The sequence below is a fragment of the Pelophylax lessonae genome (assembly GCF_965119305.1).
Source record: "Pelophylax lessonae genome assembly, chromosome: 7".
Taxonomy (NCBI): Eukaryota; Metazoa; Chordata; class Amphibia; order Anura; family Ranidae; genus Pelophylax; species Pelophylax lessonae.
Window position 1 is genome coordinate 67,005,628 of NC_138774.1, and position 24,299 is coordinate 67,029,926.

The 24,299-nt window shown below is 46.1% G+C and overlaps 1 protein-coding gene across 1 annotated transcript in view; it reads right to left on the bottom strand.

The window, feature by feature from the left end:
* The window catches only part of LOC309559485 (cytochrome P450 2C23-like), a 101,150-nt gene that overhangs the window by 58,471 nt on the left and 18,380 nt on the right, over positions 1–24,299 (bottom strand). The window contains exons 3-4 of the mRNA XM_082262759.1: positions 22,746–22,895; positions 10,008–10,168 (exon numbers count right to left, since the gene is read on the bottom strand). Coding sequence (XP_082118885.1) covers positions 10,008–10,168; positions 22,746–22,895 — 311 coding nt within the window. The remainder of the gene's footprint in view (positions 1–10,007; positions 10,169–22,745; positions 22,896–24,299) is intronic.

The following is a 24,299-nucleotide window of genomic DNA, read 5'->3' on the forward strand; positions in this document are numbered from 1 at the left end:
TGTGGCATATCAAAAGAATCAGGGTCTGTAAAGCACATGTGGATATGAAGCTCAGCTTCTACAAAAGGTCAATTCGGCAAGTCAAGCAAGAAGAGCAGTATAATTACTATGGGCAGGGCCGGACTGGGAATAAAAACCAGCCCTGGAAATAATTTCATACCAGCCCCATAGCATTATTATACCAGACCAACAGCATAACATCATTATTTTCTTGTTCATAAAAGGGAAAACTAAGCATTTTAAAACATTTGAAGAATGTATTATATATTGATAAGACACATATGAAAGCATATAGGGCTTTATAAGACCAAATGCTGGTTAAAAGTGGTAAAAGTGCGGACATGGTACAGGAGGTGGTCAGAGGCTGTGCAGACATGGTACAGAAGGACATGTCAGAGGCTGCGGACATGGTACAGGAGGACATGTCAGAGGCTGTGGGCATGGTAAAGGAGAACATGTCAGAGGCTGTGTGGACATGCTACAAGAGGATGTGTCATAGGCTGTGGACATGGTACAGGAGGACATGTCAGAGGCTGGAGACATGGTACAGGAGAACATGTCAGAGGCTCTGCGGACAAGGTAAAGGTGGTCAGTAGCTGCGGACACAGTACAGGAGGAGATGGTAAAAGGCTGCGGACATGGTACAGGAGATGTCAGAGGCAGCGGACATGGTACATGAGATATCAGAGGCAGCAGACATGGTACAGGAGGATATGTCAGAGGCTGCGGACATGGTACAGGAGGAGATGTCAGATGCTGCGGAAATGGTACAAAAGATGCAGAGGCTTTCTATGATTTTGCACAAGAGAACATTGGTGGCATCTGGTGGGTGATGTGTTGCTTTAGGGAATCTTTGTGGTGCACCAGGAAGTGCCTCACCCTCCAGAAGAAGAGGATGTCATTTAAGGAGAAGGGGTCCAGGGACCAAGCCTTGGGAGACCCCTATCTAAAGAGGAAGTGGAGAAGAGGAGACAGAGTTGTAGATAACACTGAATGTGATAGGAGGAGAAAAAGAAAAGAGCAGAATCTTGGAGGGCAGGAGAGTGGAGTTTATTGAGGAGGAGCAGGTGATATCAAAGGCCACAGAAAAGTGAAGTAGCAGCTATTGGTTTTAGCAGTCAGTAAATCATTAGTGAGTTTTAGTAAGCAGTTTCTGTGGAGTGCTTCAAGCAAAAACCACTAAGCTAGACTGTAAGGGGTCAAGAAGCTTGATTTCAGTGAGGTAAATGTTCAGATGGTTGTAGACTAAACATTATAAATTTTTAGAGGTAAATGGGAGGAAGGAGAAGCATCTTAAGTTGTTCAGGCTGGTGGGGTACAGTGAGAGTTTTTTTCAGTATTGGGATGATATGTGCATGCTTTAAAGGGGGAGGGAAGGTAAGAGGAAGAGATTGAAGATGTGAGTGAGAGAGCAAAGGGTAGAGGAAAAGGATGACCATAATAGTTTTGGTTGAAAATGGAAAAGGGTCCAGGAGAATGGTGGTTATGTGGGTGTCTGAAAGAAGTTTGGTAACCTCTTCTGTAGTAGCTTCGTCTAAAGAGGAAAGTAATGATTGTGCTGTTAGAAAGGGTATGTTAAGTGGGGAAGATATCTGTACAGTAGAGATGTCCTCATGAATTGCATCTTGTTTTTGAAGTGATTGGCAATCAGTGAGTTAGTGGGTGGAGGGGGACAAAGTAGAGAGTTAAACCTAGAAAAGAGCCGATAACAACTGGATGAGAGTCTTAAAAAGCAGGTATGTTTGGCAGCATTGAGGCAGGAATTGTATTTTAGGAAGGCAGATTTGTATGGAGTGAAGTCAGGGCTAGGTCACCATCGCCTTCAGGGTAACCAGGAAGTGAAAACCAAAAAAAGATAAATAAAGCAAAAAACAGTGATACATTCTGATGTGAAATTTAGTGAAAGGCGGATAAAGATTTGCACGTCAATTGTATTTCAGGGATACTGATTATCTTCTGACAATTTTACAGTATTTGCCAACATAGAGGAGCATGGGGATAGTCCAGGGACTCCTCTGCTGTCTGAATACATTAATTGGCTGCCGCACTGATCAAACAAATATTTCCAACAAGCCTGTTCATGAGAAGTCAATTGTTAGACTAGAGCTATAGATAGATCGAAAATTTGGCTGGTCCCTGCAGAAACAAAAAAATTTTGATCCATCTTTGACTATCTTTAGCCATACACTGCCAATTCTTACTTGTGCTCGTAAAAGATTAATTTACTGTATGACCAACTCTGATGCTACAAAGACTAGGGATGATCGAACGGTTCGGGTCGACCATCGGTTCGACCCGAACATTGGCTGTTCGAAATTCGGCCGAATTCCGAACTTTTTGCTGAAAAAGTTCGGAATTCGGCAACCAGAACCGGCCAAAATGCAATGGGACAGGAACTGGGCTTTAAAAGCCCGTGATTGGACCAGAAACATCAGTAAAAGCCAATTGAGGGGGCAGAAGAATGCTAGGAATGTGATTGGAGTGACTAGGGGGTCCAGAGGCCAATCATTAGTGAATACGCCCCCCAATATATAAGATAGCCCCGCCAAATCGCTAGCATTGTAATACAGGGATGTGGGAGAGAATGGAAGTAGTTCTGTTACTTCTGCTTCAAAAGTTTCATTTAGCAATTATTAGTGTGAGGAAAGGGATATCTAGTGTAGTTAGGGTGGTATTTTCCACTTTAGTTAGATTCAAAAATCTAGTTTCTGTAGGGAAAGTGTTAAGTGTCAGGGTGACAGTGACACTTAGTGTAGTGTAGGGTGAACTGACTCTGACTGCTATGGCAGGGTGACCAAACCCTTCCATGTCAGGGTGACCGCAATAGAAACAAGTTTGTTTCTATTAGAAGACTTATAGAACCGGATAGTGGCTTCGCCCCTGTCACCCGGCTTTTTGTTGCAGGCATTTATAGGGATTTTTTTTGGACATGTTTGGAGTCAGGCATGACATCTGAACTTGTTTGTAGGGGTATATATACACACACACATGTATGTATATCTACACATACACATATATAGGTGTGAAAGTAGCAGAAACCTATGCTTGCGCTAATGAAATAATTAACAGGCATATGTCTCCGCTCCAAAGACCCCCAAAAAATGCCAGCAACAACACACCTGGGCGGTTTTTTTTGGCGCAAGCGTTTTTTTGGGCATTTTTTGGGCGTCTTTGGAGGCAGGCATAACATCAGAACTTCTGTGTAGGGGTATATATACACACACACATGTATGTATTGTAGGGGATCAGACTCAAGGCAGGGACACGCTCACAGTTTCTTTAGAAAATGACAGGTTTAATGCACTCTCAAAAGTTCATAACAAAAGAAACTGGCTCCTGGCCAAACAAACTAAATAAACTTCCGCTCAACTGAGCCTTACTGTGTTTGTAGTCCGTTTAAAGTCCTTGTTTAGGTAAGTGTCTTTCTGGAACAAACGATAATATCCCAGGTTTCAGAGACAAGCAGCCATGCTCCCATTTGCTTCCTGTAATGGAGACATCCACACTCTCCCTGAGAACCAGGTCCAGCTGCCTTAATCAAGGCCTAGCCAGAGACCAGATCAGATTCCCAGTAAAACCAGCCCCGGAACAGACCTTACTAATAAAGGGTAAAGACTAGCACTCTTTACCATAATGTCTTTGCTGATTTTACCTTAGATTGAAAAATCTAAGAAACCGTGGAGGAACATAGATCCCCCCAACCACTTCTCCAGCCATTTGGAGCTGTTTTACCAGCACCCTGCATATATACCCCCCCTCTGCTCAAACTCGGGGGGTTGAGCACCTTGGGCAAACAAACTGTATACCCTGGAGAGGGCATCAGCGTTAGCTTGTTGGCTACCTGGTCTATGTTCTACCACAAATTTGAAACTCTGCTGAGCCAAGAACCATCTGGTAACTCTTGCATTTTTCTCTTTATTTTGGGCCATCCACTTGAGAGGGGCATGGTCTGTTAAGAGCCTAAACTGGCGCCCTAACAGGTAGTATTTTAAACTCTCCAGAGCCCATTTGATAGCAAGACATTCCCGTTCTACAATAGCGTATCTTTTTTCTGCGGGGGTCAATTTCCTACTTAGGAATGCTATGGGGTGTTCGTCCCCATTCACCACTTGGGACAGTACTGCACCTAATCCCACTTCTGACGCATCAGTCTGCACTATAAATTCCCGTGTAAAATCCGGGGAAATTAGGACAGGGCTATTACAGATGGCTGTCTAAGTCCAGGAAAGCTTTCTCGGCTTTCGGGGTCCAAGTTACTGCTGAAGACTCCCCCCCCCTTGGTAAGATCCGTAAGGGGAGCCACCAATGTAGCAAAATTGGGGATAAACCTTCTGTAATAGCCTATTAGCCCCAAAAAGGCCCTCACCTGTTTTTTATTGAGGGGTCTTGGCCAACTTTGGATGGCATGTATCTTTGTGACCTGGGGTTTTACCATCCCCCGGCCAATAATGTACCCCAAATATCGGGCCTCCTCTAATTCCACAGCACATTTTTTTGGATTAGCCGTCAAACCCTCACCACGGAGGGCATTAATAACAGCCTGCACTTTAGGTAAGTGGCTCTCCCAGTCTGCACTAAAAATGACCACGTCATCTAAATAGGCAGAGGCATAGGCTCGGTGGGGTTTAAGGACACGATCCATCATCCGCTGAAAAGTGGCCGGTGCCCCATGTAGGGCAAATGGCATCCTCCTGTACTGCCAGTGCCCCTAAGGAGTAGAAAAAGCTGTCTTCTCCTTGGCAGGATCTGTAAGCGGTATTTGCCAATAACCCTTCGTAAGATCCAGGGTGGTGATATATCGGGCATGTCCTAGACGCTCAATTAGCTCATCTACTCTGGGCATGAGATAGGCATCAAATTTTGATACCTCATTTAACTTTCGAAAATCGTTACAGAATCGGATGCTTTCATTCGGCTTGGGAATCAGGACGATTGGACTACACCACTCACTATGGGATTCCTCTATCACTTTCAGCTACAACATCCTCTTTATTTCCTCCGAGACTACTAGGCGCCGGGCTTCCGGGATCCGATAGGGTTTTACATTAACTTTCACCCCAGGCTCTTTCACAATATCATGCTTGAACATTGAAGCTATCCCTGGAAGATCAGAAAATAATTCCTTATTTCTTTGAAGAAATTCCTTGGTCTCTTGTTTTTAGCCTACTGACAGTGCCTCAGCGATCTCTACCCCAGGCATAGTAGAAGGACCTGTGGTAGACATGGGCAAGGGCACTTGGACCATAAGGGACTCTCTGTCCTTCCAGGGCTTCAATAGATTGACATGATATATTTGGTAGGGTTTCCTTTTGCCTGGCTGGTGTACTCTATAGTTAACTTCGCCCACCTGTTCAACAACCTCGTAGGGCCCTTGCCATTTTGCCAGAAATTTACTCTCCACTGTAGGTACCAGCACAAGAACTTTGTCACCGGGGTTAAAGGTTCGGATCTTGGCTGAACGGTTATAGACTCTAGCCTGAGCCCGCTGAGCCTGTTGCAAGTGGAGTTTAACAATGGGCATGACTTTTCCAATCCGGTCTTGCATTTGAGCAATATGCTCCACCACGCTTTTGAGTGGGGTTGCCTCTTGTTCCCAGGTCTCTTTTGCTATATCTAATAGGCCCCTAGGATGTCGACCATACAGCAACTCAAATGGAGAAAAGCCAGTGGAGGCTTGCGGTACTTCCCGTACAGCAAACATGAGGTAGGGCAAGAGGCAGTCCCAGTCCCTACCCTCTGCTGCTACCACTCGCTTTAACATTCCTTTCAAGATTTTGTTAAACCTTTCCACCAGACCATCTGTTTGCGGGTGGTACACAGAAGTGTGTAAGTGATTAATTTTAAACAATTTGCACAACTCTTTGGTAACCTTCAACATGAAGGGAGTGCCTTGGTCAGTTAACAGCTCCCACACGTGAAAATATAAGCGAAAGTTCTTTAGCAATACTCTTAGCCGTGGGGTTCCTCAACAGGATTGCCTCTGGGTATCGGGTGGCATAGTCCAAGATAACCAGGATATACTGGTGCCCCCTAGCGGACTTAACCAAGGGACCTACGATATCCATGGCAATCCTGTCAAAGGGCACCTCAATGTTGGGTAAGGGTACCAGTGGACTCCGGAAATGTGAGACCGGAGCAGTGAGTTGACAAACTGGGCATGACTCACAATACAATCTGACATCTTTGTGTAAGCCTGGCCAATAAAACCGTTGCATTACTCGCTCTCTAGTTTTATCCACACCAAGATGCCCCCCGAGAACATGAGAATGTGCTAAATCTAGTACCATGCGTCTATGGGACTGAGGTACTAGCAACTGTTCCAGTCTCTTTCCCCGTATCTCATCCACTCTGTATAACAGGTCATTTTCCATAGAGAAATGTGGGAATATAGCCTCCTCGCCCGGCTCTTGGGGAACCCCATTTACCACTTCTACCTGTTCCCTGGCCCTGGCTAAAGTGGGATCTCTCAGCTTGGCCGTGCCAAACTTTTCCTAAGTGGTGGGGAGGTCCGGTAGGTCTATCTCTGGCGGGGGGTTCTCTGTGTCACCTGCGAGGACCTCCAGGGGAAAATTTGGAGAATCCATCTCTTCATTCTGCTCCTCCAGCAGTTCGGGGCAGCATGGGTCAGATACAGCTGGGGGCCTTGCTTCTTGGGGCCTTGCTTCTTTGGCATTTTCCCATAAATCCCAGAAAAAAGGGAAGTCTCTCCCAAGGACAGCATTATACATCAGATTTGGGACCACTCCTACTTCATGGTCCCTGGTGCCACCGGCAGATTCAATTGACACAATGGCTGTGGGGTAGCACTTGGTGTCTCCATGAATACAGACCACTCCTATTAGCTGATGCTGCAACTTGTGGGGGTTCACTAGACTGGCGTGCACTAGAGTGACAAGACTGCCGGAGTCTAGCAAGGCAGTCATCTGCAACCATCCACTTTAATCACACAAATTTGTTTCTCAGAGCCACCTGGCTGTTGTGAGGTGTCCCCGGGTGTAGCAACAAAGGAGCGTTTCTGGGTCAGGCTGCAATCCATAGGTTCCTGGGTTAGGGGACAACTGGCGACCAGGTGTCCTGGTTCTTGGCAATGCCAGCACACTACAGGTCCCCGGTCCTGTCGGGTCTCCCTCTGGCGATTTGACCTCCTCATGGCCGGAGCATTTTTTTCCATGTTGGTGGGCTTTTGTCTCTGGGAGAAGGACTCTTTGGGTGCAACCCCCTGAAGAAAGTCCTCAGTACATAAGTACCGCTCCACGAGGGCCACCAACTCATGGGCATCTTTAGGATCTGCTCGCCCGGCAAACCGCTGTATAGGGATGGGAAGGGCTCTCACAAAGCGATCCACTACCACTCTCTTCAGGATCTGAGCTGGAGTGGCGACCTCTGGTTGTAACCACATCGTGTAAGGTGAATGAGGTCATACATCTGGAACCTTGCAGGTTGGTCCACCTTGTATTTCCACGCATGGACGCGCTGGGCCCTCAAGGCCATTGTAACCCCAAGGCGGGCCAAAATCTCTGTTTTAAGGCTCTGGTATTTGCGGGCTTCAGCAGCACTCAGATCAAAATAGGCCTTTTGGGGATCTCCGGTCAGAAAAGGGGCAAGGACCTCAGCCCACAGGTCCTGGGAAAGCCCTTCTCGCTCTGCCACCCTCTCAAATACCGTGAGGAAAGCTTCCACGTCGTCCTCGGCTGTCATTTTTTGTAGTGCAGCCTGCACTCGCTTGCGTATATTTGCAACATTGTCCACTCGTAGAGCCTTGTCAGCCAGGGACTGTAACTGACTCTGTATGAACTCTTTTTGTTCTTGCATGGCCACCTGGGAAGCTACAGCAAACAAACGATTTGTTTCCTGTTGCTCAGTGCGTGCTTGCACCAACTGTTTCAATAGTTCCTCCATTATCCCCACTTTTTACTGGCACCAGTATACTGTCCCTTTAAGAGTGCTGGCTATATATATTTTCCTTTATAACAACAATGTCACTGCAAGAGGTACAGTCTCTGGGTCTTGTGCCCGCATCCTCCACCAATTGTAGGGGATCAGACTCAAGGCAGGGACACACTCACAGTTTCTTTAGAAAATGACAGGATTAATGCACTCTCAAAAGTTCATAACAAAAGAAACTGGCTCCTGGCCAAACAAACTAAATAAACTTCCGCTCAACTGAGCCTTACTGTGTTTGTAGTCCGTTTAAAGTCCTTGTTCAGGTAAGTGTCCTTTCTGGAACAAACTATAATATCCCAGGTTTCAGAGACAAGCAGCCATGCTCCCATTTGCTTCCTTTAATGGAGACATCCACACTCTCCCTGAGAACCAGGTCCAGTTGCCTTAATCAAGGCCTAGCCAGAGACCAACAAACTGTGGTCCACGGAATTGGGAATCTGTCCCACCCAGAGCACTATCAGATTCCCAGTAAAACCAGCCCCGGAACAGACCTTACTAATAAAGGGTAAGGACTAGCACTCTTTACCATAATGTCTTTGCTGATTTTACCTTAGATTGAAAAATCTAAGAAACTGTGGAGGAACATAGATCCCATCAACCACTTCTCCAGCCATTTGGAGCTGTTTTACCAGCACCCTGCTACAGTATATATACACCTACACATATATAGGTGTGAAAGTAGCAGAAACCTATGCTTGCGCTAATGAAATAATTAACAGGCATATGGCTCCTCTCCTATCACACCTATATATGTGTAAGTGTATAAATACATATAAGTATGTGTGTATATATACCCCTGTACACAAGTTCAGATTTTATGCCTGCCACCAAAGACCCCCAAAAAATGCCCCAAAAAAATGCCAGCAACAACACACCTGGGCGTTTTTTTTTTTGGCGCACGCGTTTTTTTGGGCATTTTTTGGGCGTCTTTGGAGGCAGGCATAGCATCAGAACTTCTGTGTAGGGGTATATATACACACACACTTATATGTATTTATACACTTACACATATATAGGTGTGATAGGAGCGGAGCCATATGCCTGTTAATTATTTCATTAGTGCAAGCATAGGTTTCTGCTACTTTCACACCTATATATGTGTAAATGTATAAATACATATAAGTATGTGTGTATATATACCCCTACACAGAAGTTCTGATGTTATGCCTGCCTCCAAAGACGCCCAAAAAATACCCAAAAAACGCTGCGCAAGCATAGGCTTCTGCTACTTTCACACCTATATATGTGTAAGTGTATAAATACATATAAGTATGTGTGTATATATACCTCTACACAGAAGTTCTGATGTTATGCCTGCCTCCAAAGACGCCAAAAAAATGCCCAAAAAAATGCTTGCGCCAAAAAAAAAACGCCCAGGTGTGTTGTTGGTGGCATTTTTTTTGGGCATTTTTTGGGGGTCTTTGGAGGCAGGCATAACATCTGAACTTGTGTATAGGGGTATATATACACACATACTTATATGTATTTATACACTTACACATATATAGGTGTGATAGGAGCGGAGCCATATGCCTGTTAATTATTTCATTAGCGCAAGCATAGGTTTCTGCTACTTTCACACCTATATATGTGTAAATGTATAAATACATATAAGTATGTGTGTATATATACCCCTGCACAGAAGTTCTGATGTTATGCCTGCCTCCAAAGACGCCCATAAAAAGGCCCAAAAAACGCTTGCGCCAAAAAAAACCCGCCCATGTGTGTTGTTGCTGGCATTTTTTGGGGGTCTTTAGAGGCAGGCATAACATCTGAACTTGTGTATAGGGGTATATATACACACATACTTATATGTATTTATACACTTACACATATATAGGTGTGATAGAAGCGGAGCCATATGCCTGTTAATTATTTCATTAGCGCAAGCATAGGTTAATGGGTTTTAGGGCTTCAAAATGGTGTTTTTTGATTACCGAAGTTTGGGTCCCATTGATTTCAATGGGGTTCTGAAATCCGGGCCAAACTTTCGGGAAGTTTGGGTGTTCTGGTCGAACCGAACTTTTCAAAAGTTCGATCATCCCTAACAAAGACTAGCATACCTGAGCCCACGGTGAAGTCACAATTCTCAAAGACTCTTTTATGAGGGCCAGCATGGACAGTAATTCCTCATCTTCATAGTCAAAACGCTCATTGAAAAAAATTGAGCAGGTGATGTTGGAGACAGCCAGGTTCAGAAGGAATGTGGGATCAAATGGGGCTCCTGGAAGAGAAAAGACAGTTGGTTTTAGTTTTAAAGTGATAATAAACCCCAATACAAACATTTATTATATTGCAGCTTACCAAGACTTAGATGCAGGGGCTGCTTTAATTTCTCTTTAGGCTTTGTTGCCTTTATTTTCAACTAGTAATTTGGCTAGTAGGCGTGTTATCTTTAGTAGTACAAGCTGTCCACCAAGAGTTTTTAGCAGAGCTTAAAATTGGCAACTTGTATTCATTTATGTAAAACCTTTATCCCAAAAAGAAGGAAAAGCATGTTTCTGTAACTGCTTAACCACTTGCCGACTGCCTAACGACTATTTACGTTGGCAGTAAGCCCCTCACAGGAAAAGCGACGTAGATCTACGTCGCTAGCCTGTGAGGCTCTGGGGAGCGAGCGCGCGCCGCCAGATGCGCGCTCCCGCTCGGTCACGTCCCCCCCCGCGCGTGTGCCCGGCGGACCCGATGTCCTCCGGGCACTCGCGATCGTCCGTTACAGCGGGAGAAAGGCGGCGGCTAGTGTAAACAAAGCCGCCTGTCATTCTCCCCTGTGTAAGAATGGTGATTGTAACGGAACCTCAGACCCACACTGTACTTGTGGTCTTCCGTCAGTATACGGCTTCCTCGCAGTCATGAACATAGATATCAAATCCCAGCCACCGTCATACAAAACTAGCCTTACAGTTTGTATACTGGAAACAACTAACTCCTTTATTAAAACAAACAGACTTTTATGCACTTTAGAAGTAGGTCGGTCACTACATGAATATTTACCCAAAACATCACACAATGAATAGCTATGAGGTACAGCTGACTCATGGCTAATCCCATCTAGACAAGGTTATCATTCACATGCTAATTAGCTCAGCGTACTTAAGTCAGCCTGGAAGCCCAGACTGCCGGCACCAAAGGTAAAACAAGATATGATATACATTATTATAATGTAAATACTGAGAACCCACAGTAAACAATAGGTGAGCAAATCAGCATAATTTACAATGCGTGGAAGACAGGTGTTTGAGCTGATGACTAGGGATGATCGAACTTTTGAAAAGTTCGGTTCGACCAGAACACCCGAACTTCACGAAAGTTCGGTTCGGATTTCAGAACCCCATTGAAATCAATGGGACCCGAACTTCTGTAATCAAAAAACACCATTTTTAAGCCCTAAAACCCAATAAATGCCCCTAAAAAGTGCCTAGGGTTCTGGGTCATGCCCCAGGGACTATTAATCACACAAAAAAAAGTTCTTAAAAATTGTCGTTTTTGATAGATAGCCAATTATTGAAAAAATTAAAAAAAAAAAAAAAAAAAAGAGATTTCTTTGGATTTAGTGTCTGGGGGTTCTAAAAGGTGTACCTGTGAAGTTTCAGCTCTGTAGCATGTCCAGAACCAGAATTACAGGATACCAAACCTTCAAAAATGACTTTTTTGCTTAACCGCACCTTTCTTTTGCTCCTAATCAACGGCTCAGCCAATGTGTATGATGGGGACATAATGCAGTGCACTGGGAACAAGATTAGAGGTTTTTTTGGAAAAAGGTGCTGTCTCTTTAAATGTGCATATAATTAACGGGTGTATTTCCACAATGGGGCTTTTATTACCAAATGTTTCAAGAAGTCCAAAGATGTATGTAATTGCACTTTATTTCATGTAAAATGGTGTTTGGTGCACTTTAACTTGAAATCTCACAAGAAACAGACATATATGCACGGATACATTGAGGGTTAGGGGTAGGGGCCACAATGTAGTGCAGAGTGAACAAGATTAGAGATGTTTTGGATGAATACTGTTGTCTCTTGACTTTGAATAGAAGTAAAGGATGCTTAAAAATTGGGCATTTGGTGGTGCGGACGATGTCTTGACACCATATCCCTATGAAAGTGCTGGTAATGAAAGCAATAATTGCCTTTGTAAGGAAAAAAATTACAATGATATGCATCTGTGTGACAGGTGCGCAAAAATTGTTGTTTGGGTGTTGGCGGAGCCATACCACTGTAAGCCCAAAGAGCTGGTGTTGAAGAAGGCGTAAAAATTATGAAGGTGTGCACATGTGGAACAGGTGCGCAAACATGGTAGTTTTGGTGTTGGCGGAGCCTCCCCACCATAACCCCAAAGAGCTGGCTTTGAAGGAGGCCCAAAAATTGTAAAGGTGTGCACCTGTGGAACAGGTTCGCAAACATGGTAGTTTTTGTTTAGCATAGCCTCCCCACCTTAACCCCAAAGAGCTGGTGTTGAAGGAGGCCCAAAAATTGTAAAGGTGTGCACCTGTGGAACAGGTGCGCAAACATTGTCGTTTTTGTTTTAGCATAGCCTCCCCACCTTAACCCCAAAGAGCTGGCGTTGAAGGAGGCCCAAAAATTGTAAAGGTGTGCACCTGTGGAACAGGTGCGCAAACATTGTAGTTTTTGTTTTAGCATAGCCTCCCCACCTTAACCCCAAAGAGCTGGTGTTGAAGGAGGCCCAAAAATTGTAAAGGTGTGCCCCTGTGGAACAGGTGCGCAAACATTGTAGTTTTTGTTTTAGCATAGCCTCCCCACCTTAACCCCAAAGAGCTGGCGTTGAAGGAGGCCCAAAAATTGTAAAGGTGTGCCCCTGTGGAACAGGTGCGCAAACATTGTAGTTTTTGTTTTAGCATAGCCTCCCCACCTTAACCCCAAAGAGCTGGTGTTGAAGGAGGCCCAAAAATTGTAAAGGTGTGCACCTGTGGAACAGGTGCGCAAACATTGTAGTTTTTGTTTTAGCATAGCCTCCCCACCTTAACCCCAAAGAGCTGGCGTTGAAGGAGGCCCAAAAATTGTAAAGGTGTGCCCCTGTGGAACAGGTGCGCAAACATTGTAGTTTTTGTTTTAGCATAGCCTCCCCACCTTAACCCCAAAGAGCTGGCGTTGAAGGAGGCCCAAAAATTGTAAAGGTGTGCACCTGTGGAACAGGTGCGCAAACATTGTAGTTTTTGTTTTAGCATAGCCTCCCCACCTTAACCCCAAAGAGCTGGTGTTGAAGGAGGCCCAAAAATTGTAAAGGTGTGCACCTGTGGAACAGGTGCGCAAACATTGTCGTTTTTGTCATAACCAAAATGAGGTTCTGTGAACGTAAAGAGAATGAGAGGAGGGTTTGAGGGTGGCACCATGGTCCAGGCTTAAACTGAGGCTCAACTGCCACATCACAACGATAGCCTAGTCTACAAGGTCTGCATCAGGTGCATCAAAGCTTGATATCCACGACTGATTCATCTTAATGAATGTCAAACGGTCGACTGAGTCGGTGGAGAGTCTAGTTCGATGGTCTGTGACGAATCCTCCTGCTGCGCTGAATGCCCGTTCCGATAGGACACTGGAAGCAGGGCAGGCCAACAACTCCATGGCATACTGGGCCAGTTCTGGCCAGTGGTCTAATCTTAAGACCCAGTATGCCAGTGGATCGGATTCGTCACATGAAAAGCCCTCTGTGTCACTTTGTGCCCTCACGTAATCGTCCACCATGTGATGCAGACGGTGTCGATGCGATGTGGCAGCTGAGAGGCCTGGGCGGTGAGGACTAAAAAAAGACCGAAAGGCATCCGTCAACCGCACGCCTTCTCCAACGCTCCTCTCGTGACCACCAGTAGAATCCATGGTAGGTTGTCCCCGCCCCTGCACCCTACGGGAGTCGGGGAACATGTTCACCAGATTCCTCTTGAGACTGTCCTCAAGGGATTTGATCCTGTGGACTCTCTGGGTGGATGGGAAAAGCTCCGAGACTTTACACTTGTACCGGGGGTCAAGTAGGGTGGCCAACCAATAGTGGTTAGTCTCTTTAATGGCCTTGATTCTGGGGTCCTTTCGCAGGCTCTGGAGCATGATGTTTCCCATGCGTCGCAAATTAGCGAAGGCCTGAGAAGCTGACTCCTCGGGGTCACTCATAACGACATTATCTTCAACGGGCTCCTCCTCCTCCCAGCCACGTACTACTCCAAAGTGTCCCGAGGGAGTCAAACTAGGCCTTGCAGATTGCCGCATGTCTTCCTCCTCCTCCTCCTCAAACCCTGCAAAAGTTCCCGCAGAATCGTCCTCCTCCTCCTCTTCCACCCCTGGATCCTGCTCGGGCCTCTGGGAGCTAGGCATAATGGGGTCAGGATTCTCAGGATAAAGGGGGCCTTGAGAGGCAAGGAAGTCCTCCTCTTCCTCCTGCTGCTCTGCCTCCAGTGCCCTGTCCATAATGCCACGCAGAGTGTGCTCCAACAAAAACAGTACCGGTAGGGTGTCACTGATGCATGCGCTGTCCCGGCTGACCATCCTTGTGGCCTCCTCAAATGGCGAGAGGACAGCGCATGCATCCTTAATCAAAAGCCACTGCCGTGGTGAAAAGAAGCCCAGGCGCGCAGAGCCAGTGCTGGTGCCGTACTCGCATAGGTATTCATTGAGGGCCCTCTGCTGCGTGTACAGGCGCTGCAGCATAGCCAAGGTGGAGTTCCAGCGGGTGGGCATGTCACAGATGAGGCGGTGTACCGGCAGGTGAAACTCGCGCTACACTTCGGCCAAACGTGCAGTGGCACTGTACGACCGCCTGAAGTGACTGCACACCCTTCTTGCCATCCTTAGCACATCCTGCATTCCCGGGTACGAGTTCAAAAACCGCTGTACCACGAGATTCAGGACATGCGCCAGGCATGGCACATGGGTTAACTTTCCCTGACAAAGGGCGGCCAGGAGGTTTGACCCATTATCAGTAACCACCATCCCTGGCTGCAGCTGGCGTGGTGTCAACCACCTCTGGGCCTGTGCCTGCAGAGCCCCAAGAATCTGAGGGGCAGTGTGCTGCCTGTCCCCTAGACACACAAGCTGCAGCACTGCATGACACCTTTTGGCCTGAGACATAGAATAGCCCTTTGAACGTTTACGTGGTACCTCATCATATTCAAAGGACCATTCTGCAGAGGAGGGCATGGAGGAGGTAGAGGAGGAGGAGCAGGAGGGGGTAGAAGTGATCGATCTACCCGGATCAGCGACACCACCAGCTGTTTGCAGACGTGGGGGCAACACTGGCTGCAGCACCGAGCCCTGGCTACAATCCCTTCCACTGGCAAGCAGTGTCACCCAGTGAGCAGTGACAGAAATGTACCGTCCCTGCCCATGTTTGCTTGACCAAGTGTCAGCCGTCAAGTGTATCTTACGGCTGACTGACTTGGCCAGGGACGACACTACATTGCCTTCCACATGTTGGTATAGGGATGGCAGGGCCTTACGGGAAAAGTAATGCCGACTTGGCACCTGCCACTGTGGAACTGCACATTTTGCGAAGTCACGGAAGGGAGCAGACTCTACCAGGTTAAATGGTAATAGTTGCAGAGCCAGTAGTTTAGCCAAACTACTGTTTAGATGCTGGGCATGTGGGTGGCGGGGAGTATACATTTTTTTTCGTTCCAGCATGTGTGGAATCGAAATTTGGCATCTAGATGTTACAGCTGGTGGTGTGCTGGAGGTAGATGCGACACTGCCTGCTATATCATCATCCCTGCCAGTGGAGGCTGCCAACAGGTGACGAGTGACTATAGCAGGGCCAGGAACAGACTGATGTGCAGGTGGAGCAGGTGGAGCAGATGGAGCATGAGGAGGAGCGCGAGGAGAACTAGGAGGCCGACTGACCGATCTTTGGCCCTTTTGTGGGTTCTTTAAATGCTCCTGCCAACAGGCCGAGTGGTGGGTTGTCAAATGCCTGTTTAGGCAGCTTGTACCCAGGTGGTTGACATTTTTGCCACGTTTTATACCCTTCTTACAAATCTTGCAGATCGCAACTGTTTTATCTGCATGGGATGTCTCAAAAAAGGCCCAGCAAGATGAGGTGTGTATAGTGGCCCGGGAGACAACAGGTGCGGCCTTAGATGGAGTAGGCCGTCTGCTCTCCCCTCTTGCTTGCTCTGCCTCCTCCTCAACCTCAGACCCAACATCTGACTCCATCAAAGACTGAGCATCAGGCCTGGCCTGGGAGACAACAGGTGCGGCCTTAGATGGAGCGGGCCGTCTGCTCTCCCCTCTTGTTTGCTCTGCCTCCTCCTCAACCTCAGACCCAACATCTGATTCTATCAAAGACTGAGCATCAGGCCTGGCCTGGGAGACAACAGGTGCGGCCTTAGATGGAGCGGGCCGTCTGCTCTCCCCTCTTGTTTGCTCTGCCTCCTCCTCAAACTCAGACCCAACATCAGACTCCATAAAGGACTGAGCATCAGGCCGGAGTAGATGGCCGACACTGTGGTCAAACAGCTCAGCTGACTCCTCTGCCATGTCTGAAATTGGGTCTAAGGGAGGACATGAGGTGGACATGGACTCATCTGTATTTGTTCTGACAACTGCAGAAGACTGACCACTTTTCTCTGCCTGGGTCACTGTAGTTGCAGATGATGCCGATGATGAGGGTTTGTTCATATAGTCCACCACCTCCTGTACATACTGTGGACGTATAGCTTGGCCACTGCCGGAGAACAATCCAAATGGTGGCCTGGCTGAGGACTGACCACCACGTCCACCCCTGCCTCTAGACACCCTAGAAGCTGTGCCCCTTTCCGCAGCAGGGCCACGTATGCCTTTTCTTGGTCTACCAGGCATATTTCTCACTGATGCGTTGGCAACTGTGTGCGGTGAAAAACGCACACTGCTATGCGACCCACAGTTGTCGCTGGATACAGCACAGCAGTTGTGTGTCACGCACAGTTGCAAAGGCTTTTGTACAGTGCACCTAACGCTTTGAACAACAGGCGTTAAGTTGTCACTGATGCGTTGGCAACTGTGTGCGGTGAAAAACGCACACTGCTATGCGACCCACAGTTGTCGCTGGATACAGCACAGCAGATGTGTCACGCACAGTAGCAAAGCCTTTTGCACAGTGGACCTAACGCTTTGAACAACAGGCGTTAGGTTGTCACTGATGCGTTGGCAACTGTGTGCGGTGAAAAACGCACACTGCTATGCGACCCACAGTTGTCGCTGGATACAGCACAGCAGTTGCGTGTCACGCACAGTTGCAAAGGCTTTTGTACAGTGCACCTAACGCTTTGAACAACAGGCGTTAGGTTGTCACTGATGCGTTGGCAACTGTGTGCGGTGAAAAACGCACACTGCTATGCGACCCACAGTTGTCGCTGGATACAGCACAGCAGTTGCGTGTCACGCACAGTTGCAAAGGCTTTTGTACAGTGCACCTAACGCTTTGAACAACAGGCGTTAAGTTGTCACTGTATTTTGCTGCCTAGCAAGCACGTATACCTGCTGTGATAGAGCAGCACTGTGCCTCGTGCTCACTAAACAGAACCCTCACACTTTCCCTACAGAAACTAAATTTTCAAATCTAACTAATGTAGTACAAAGTTCCCTAACTACACTAGATATCCCTTTCCACTAAATAGAAAGCTCCATACAGCAGAAGACTGACACTGTCCCTTAAGTTTTTTTTTTTTTTGTAACTCTAAGAACCAGCACAATCGCTGTATCTAACTGCACTGGCTGTAAGCTAAATACAATTCTGCTATATGGAGCTTTAGAACCACTCGATATGTAGGAAATGTAGTGTAGCAAGCAGGAGTCAGACAGAACTGCTTCAACTCTCTTCAACAGGCTCTGGATAACTGTGCTAGGGGTTAGGCGGGGCCATCTTATATAGTGTGGGGCGTATTCACTCCTGATTGGCCTCTGGTCCCCGTAGTCACTCCAATCACGTTCCTAGGAGACTCCTGCCCCCTCATTGGCTTTTGCAGACGTTTCTGGGCCAATCACGGGCTTTTAAAGCCCAGTTCCTGTCCCAGTGCATTTTGGGCGGTTCTGGTGGCCGAATACCGAACATTTGCCGCAAAAAGTTCGGTATTCGGCCGAATATCGAACATCCAATGTTCGGGTCGAACCGATGGTCGACCCGAACCGTTCGATCATCCCTACTGATGACATGCATCTGTCACAAGTCTGACCAACTGAAGCAGTCCAAACCATCAATTTATCTGTCACATAGTTTTTTCACTGTCAGTGACGGTGCGAACCGTCACAGTGATCATACGGTTCTGCTATGCAGGACCGTTGATCACTGTTCTTACATATCAAGCCACAGCCAATCACAGTTAGAAACACGCCCCTAGGGACACACTTTACCCCTCTCTCTCAAAAAAAGTTAACCCCGTCTCTGCCAGTGTCATTTTTACAGTAACAGTGCATATGTATAGGACTGATTACTGTAGTAATGTCATTGGTAACCCCAAAAGTGTCAAAAATGTCAGTCAAGGGTCCGATCTGTCCGCCCCAATGTCGCAGTCCCGCAAAAAAAAACGCAGATCACCGCCATTACGCGTTAAAAATAAACAACAAAAATGACAAAAATCTTTCCCTTTGTTAGTAAACGCAATAACTTTTGCGCAAACCAATCAAAATACGCTTTTTGCAATTTTTTTTTTTTTTTTTACCAAACATATGGTAAAAAAAAAAATTGGCCTAAAATGTTAAAAAATTTTGATTTTTACATTTTTTTTGGGAATTTCATATAAAAAATGTGAAAAATATAGTTATTTTTGCAAAATTTACGCTCTTTTTTTGTTTATAGCGCATGATCAAAAAATCGCACAGGTGATCAAATACCACCAAAAGAAAGCTCTGTTTGTGGGAAAAAAAGGACACCAAATTAGTTTAGGTACAGCGTTGCACAACCACGCAATTGTCCGTTAAATTCACACAGTGCCGAATCGCAAAATAGGCCCTGGTCAGGAAGGGGGTAAAATCTTCCGGGGCTTAAGTGGTTAAAAAGGTTTAGCTGGAGTTCATCTTTAAATTGTTGGTAAAGTCCATCTAAATCTGGTACTCTAAAGTACCGTACACACGATAAGAAAATCGGAAGAAAAATTTCGTCCGACGAACGATCTACCGATTTTCAGATCGTTAGTACATTGCTTTGGACAGCCGAATATGAATTTTCTTAGGACAAAAGCTGAATGTGCAGGCTATAAAATGTTTAACACAGCGTCTGATTTTTGTTTAATTAATACAGTTGTATGATTTTATATAGCCACAAATACAGGGGCTACCTATAGCGCTTGCTCTGAATATAGTTGAAGCTAGATAAGGTGCTTAACCAGTGCAAAGGTAGTATTACCAAAGAGGTGGGCATCAATTATAATAGATCTGAGTTGTTGTGCTGAAAATATTCAAAAACATTTGAAATAGTTCCCTGGCAATGGCCTTAGAGGAAGTTTTCCTTAAAGGGACTGCTTCTGGATATCTAGTTGAATAGTCTAGGATGACTAGTATATATTGATACCCTCTTGCTGACTTCACCAGGGGTCCTACGAGATCCATCGCAATTCGCTCAAATGGTACCTCAATAATTGGCAAGGGTACCAGGGGGTTTCTGTAATGGGACACCGGGGCAGTTAACTGGCAAGTCGGACAAGACACACAATACCTTTTAACCTCGGCCTTTACCCCTGGCCAGTAAAACCGGTCAGTTATCCTGGCCTCTGTTTTTTCCGCCCCCAGGTGTCCTCCTAGTGCATCGTTGTGGGCAAGATCGAGGAGCATCCGCCTATAAGGCTGGGGAACCAGCAACTGCTCTACAGTTTCCCCTCGGCTCTCAGCCACTCGATAAAGTTCCCTTTCAATTCAAAATTAGGAAACCTCTGGTCTGCACCTGGTATTTGTGGGACCCCATTAATAACAGAAATCTGCTCTCTAGCATTGACCAAGGTAGGATCCTGCAATTAAGCGGTGCCAAACGCACCCCTGGATACGTCCACGTCTGGATGCACTGGCCTTGAGGAGGTTTCCCCTTCACTCTCCTCAACCTGCGACTGCGATGGGGAGAGTTCCTCATCATCCTCTCCCAGCATAACCTGTAATGGGGAGACTCCCCCAACCCTCAGAGGTCAACTCGGTTTTGAGACCTGAAACCAAAACAATATCATCCACGTTAACATTTTCTGTAATGTCATTATTAGTGACAGGTATCTCCCCATTAGGGGGGTGTGTTGTGGGGATTTCAGGCCCGGACCACTCAGACTCTGTCCTTTCGAGGCCGAGTGTACCCAGTCCCCTTGGCTGTCCAGGCAGTTCACACTGTACCTGGTTCCATAGTTCTAAAGTCCCGCCCCACTATGACATCATGTATCAAATTTCTTACCACCCCAACTTCTTGTGTCACAGAGGTACAGCCATAGGCAACAGTTACTGGCACCAGGGGGTACTCCCTGGTGTCCCCATGGATGCACACTACCCGTAGAGTCCTACTTACTGGGCCGAGTCTTCTGATAACCCTGGTATGTACCAGTGTTACCATGCTACCAGAGTCCGGCAGAGCCTTTGCAGGAAGGTGGTTCACCCATAGTTCACATTTAAACTGACCTGCAGCCAGATCCAGATGGGTGGCACATGCTCTTTGCACATAAAAAGAGCTTCTCCGAACAGTCCTGCACTCCATAGGCTCCTCCTGAAGTGGGCATTGTGCCCGGGTATGCCCCCAGGACCGATATCGCCAACACTGTATGTCTCCCATCCTTGGGACAGGAACCAACCTCCGTGGTTCTGCTGAAGATGATACCGGTTTGTGGGTGACAACGTCTGGCGGAGCTTCTCTCCTAGGTGCTGTGGCTTGCCTGGTTGCCCTAGGTGTGGGTTCCCGATGCTTGGCAGGCCCGAGCAGGTCTTCCACCACGGTGTATTTTTCGACCAGCTCTACCAGCTGGTCAGCGGTTGCAGGGTCTCCATGGCTTACCCAACACTGTAGGTCATCTGGTAAGGACCGCAGGTACCAGTCCATCACTACCCGTTCCACCATTTGCGGGCCTGTTAGCTTTTCTGGTTGCAGCCATTTTTTGACCAGCTGTACCAGTTCGTGCATTTGGGACCTGGGTGGTCGGTTAGGTTTGTACCTCCAGCGGTGCACCCTCTGAGCCCGGACAGCTGTGGTCACCCCCAGGCGGGCCAAGATCTCTGCCTTCAGACGCTCATAGTCGCTGATGTGCTCAGTTAGAAGGTCAAAGTAGGCTTTTTGCGGGTCACCGGTAAGGAAAAGGGAGATAATGCCAGCCCATTGGTCACGGGGCCACCCCTCTCTCTCCGCTATCCTCTCAAAAGTTGTAAAGTTTGGGGATTTTAGCTCCACCGGATTGAGTGCACAACCGTTTAAAATATAAACAAAATGGCTTTATTTCAGCAAAACTCAAACAAGGCTTCCAGCAGCGCACAAATCAAACACAAAATAAAGTCCGCTTATCTTCAGCACAATGGAACAAAGTAAGGAAAAAGGCACATACAGTTTTTGTAGATGGGTCTTCACCCCAAGGTTTGTAACAGTCCTTAATAGACCTCTCAGCAGCTTTTAGCAGACTCCAGCAGACATACAGCTCTCCCAGACAGGTGCAACCATCAAATCCTCCTCCCAACCCACCTATTGCTGCTTCCTGTCTTTTTAAGGTCTGCTTCTCATGGGTCTTAACCCTGTGTGCGCTGGAATCCCTTATAATCAGGGGTGGGGGCTTTTTCCCACCCAAATATCACTACAGAGCCCCCCAAATTCCAGGTCCCAAATATCTCTCTTTTCAATACAGAGAGAACTGCGAGTCAGTCCTCCTGATTTTAGCTATTCCCAGGAATATCTCACCCGTCCTGGGTGACCCCCTGAACATTTCCAAACTTCCATTAAAGGGACCATAACCCAAATACAGGAGATATATAGCAACAGTCCAGGACCCAACCTTGGCATCCTGTACAGCACTTATAGGAATATTTTCAGCACAGCAACTCAGATCTATTATCTGAGCTGTCTATATTTAAAGCAGCTGTATATATTTAAATTTGAATATCTCTCTTCACCACTTTATAACCCATTGGCGTGGGGGATATACATTTAAGTATATTTATCCTTCAATTAGTACAGTTGTCGTCCAAAAAAAATTGTAAGAGCAAGACTACACATGCTCGGAAACTAAAGAATACATACAAAACAATTCAACACATTACATCACTTTTGAAGTTGAATTCTGTCCTATGAGAATTTTCGTACGAAAGTAATGTCTTCACTTTCGATATGAGACTAGCATGCAACAAAAAAACGGACGAAAATGTGTCCGATAATCTGATTGTGTGTACAAGGCTTTACACTACACTCTCCACAGATTGACAATGCTGCTGTCAAAGGGTGGCTCTGTCGCTCCTCCATCCAGAGCCTAAGCAGGAAGTGTCTTATTAACCAGATCACTAGGTGGAAAAAACTTGAAAAAAAAAAAAGGAAATAAATGAAACCACCAAATTTAGGATTGGTAAGCTGCAATATATTACATTTTTGTTTTGGGGGTTTAACATTGCTTTAAGTTATTCATATTAAGAACAATGTATGCCCTAGCAGAATTATCTAATGTGAAACTGTTTAGGTTTCCAAATATACCATTTTAACATTGTTGTATTGCTTTCTGCAGCTAGGAGACCTCTCAATGTGTAAATTGAGCTCCCCTAGTCTTCTGGGCTGTCTCACTGCTGGCTAGTGCTTTGTTCTATTGACAGGAAACACTCTCTACACTCCTCTGTCCTGATAGGACATTGTCAACACCTAGAAATCGGTCAAAAAAACCTACTACTAACCATGTTTCTTCCGGAACTCTTCTGCTAAACATTTGGCCTCCTCTTGCACACGTTCCTCCAAGCTTCTTTTACCCATCCCAAAATTCCTCAGGGTGCTCAAGGTAAATCGTCTCATCTGTTTCCATCGCTCACCATTGCTGAATAGAACTCCTATATGTAAAGAAGTCAAATGGTATTACTTTATTTGGATGATTAAAATAAACATGGTGTTATGAAAAATATACAGTATTAGGAAGAGAAAAGTTTATGTAAACCCAAAAACAAAAATTTTATTTATTGCAGTTCACCAGTCCTTACATGCAGTGGCTGCATTTGTTTTCTTTTTTCAGGTTTTTTAACCTTTATTTTAACCTGGTATTCCTGGAAATAACACAGTTCCTGTCTCTCGTGGCTACGTTCGCTCCTCTACTGTATCCATGGACAGAGCCAGTCTCTCGGTGGCTACGCTTCCTCCTCCACTGTATCCATGGACTTAGCCATTGCAAGCTTAATAGACTGCAAAACAATCTAATCCTCAAAACTATGATTCTCTCCATCCCCCATTTAATGGAGAGGAACTAAGGCAGACGTGTTTGAAGTCCATCTTACAGGACCACCAAGACTCCTTCTATAGCTACAGTGGAGTCAAAAACGTGGACACAAGGGACAAGAAGTTTTTTACTTGTAGGATTAGAAGATGATAATAAAGGAAAGAAAAGTCTGAAAAAAGAAAATTAGTGCAGCCACTAGATACTGTAAAAGAAGCTCATAGTGCAAAAACCCAATAAAAAATGCTTTCATTACCATTAAGATGCTCACATTAGCAGAGATATACAAGCTTTCCAACATCCAAGATAGTGGAAGGGCACTTCTGGGTATGCTGTCAGCATCAGCGTTTTGTCGTCTTCATCAATGGTAAGAGTCTAAGGAGTGATTGAGGAGGACAATACTTACCTTTGAGTGATAGTTGATTTAGCACTGGACTTATAAACATTTTTTGAACTGTAACTCGCCAGGGGGTGCTAAAGTTTGGTTGCGCTGCTGGGGAATTGGTGTTGGCTACACTAGTATGCTGGTGAACACTTGAACTGATTGTATCACTAAGATGACTTTGTTTTGGGCAGGGACACATTTACCTGATTTGGGTCCAATCCACTTGTGGGAACAGGGCAGTGTATCCTGCTGACTATGCTAATTTGTGGGCGTGGCCACCTCACCCTACACGTGGGGGTACTTTTTTGTGTGTGCATACTTGTCAATGTCTGGGATCAGACAGGGCCATGTTTATGTGAAGTCAAACATTATGGCAGTACCATGACTTGAAGACGGGCTGTAAACCAGGTGCATGAGGTTAAGTGTACAGATTTAAGGTATTTTGGCTCAAGCCAAATCTAATATACAAAATGCAAAAAACTGCTGGGCCGGATAAGCCGAAACCTGATAAGCCAGATAAGCCAGAATTTGTATACCTTTCAGGGCTGAGGGGCAGATAGTGACTATTGTTGCTGGTGTTCACTCGACCTACAGTAAGTAGCAGCCTTGTTATGAATAACCTGGATATATACAGTTGGATAT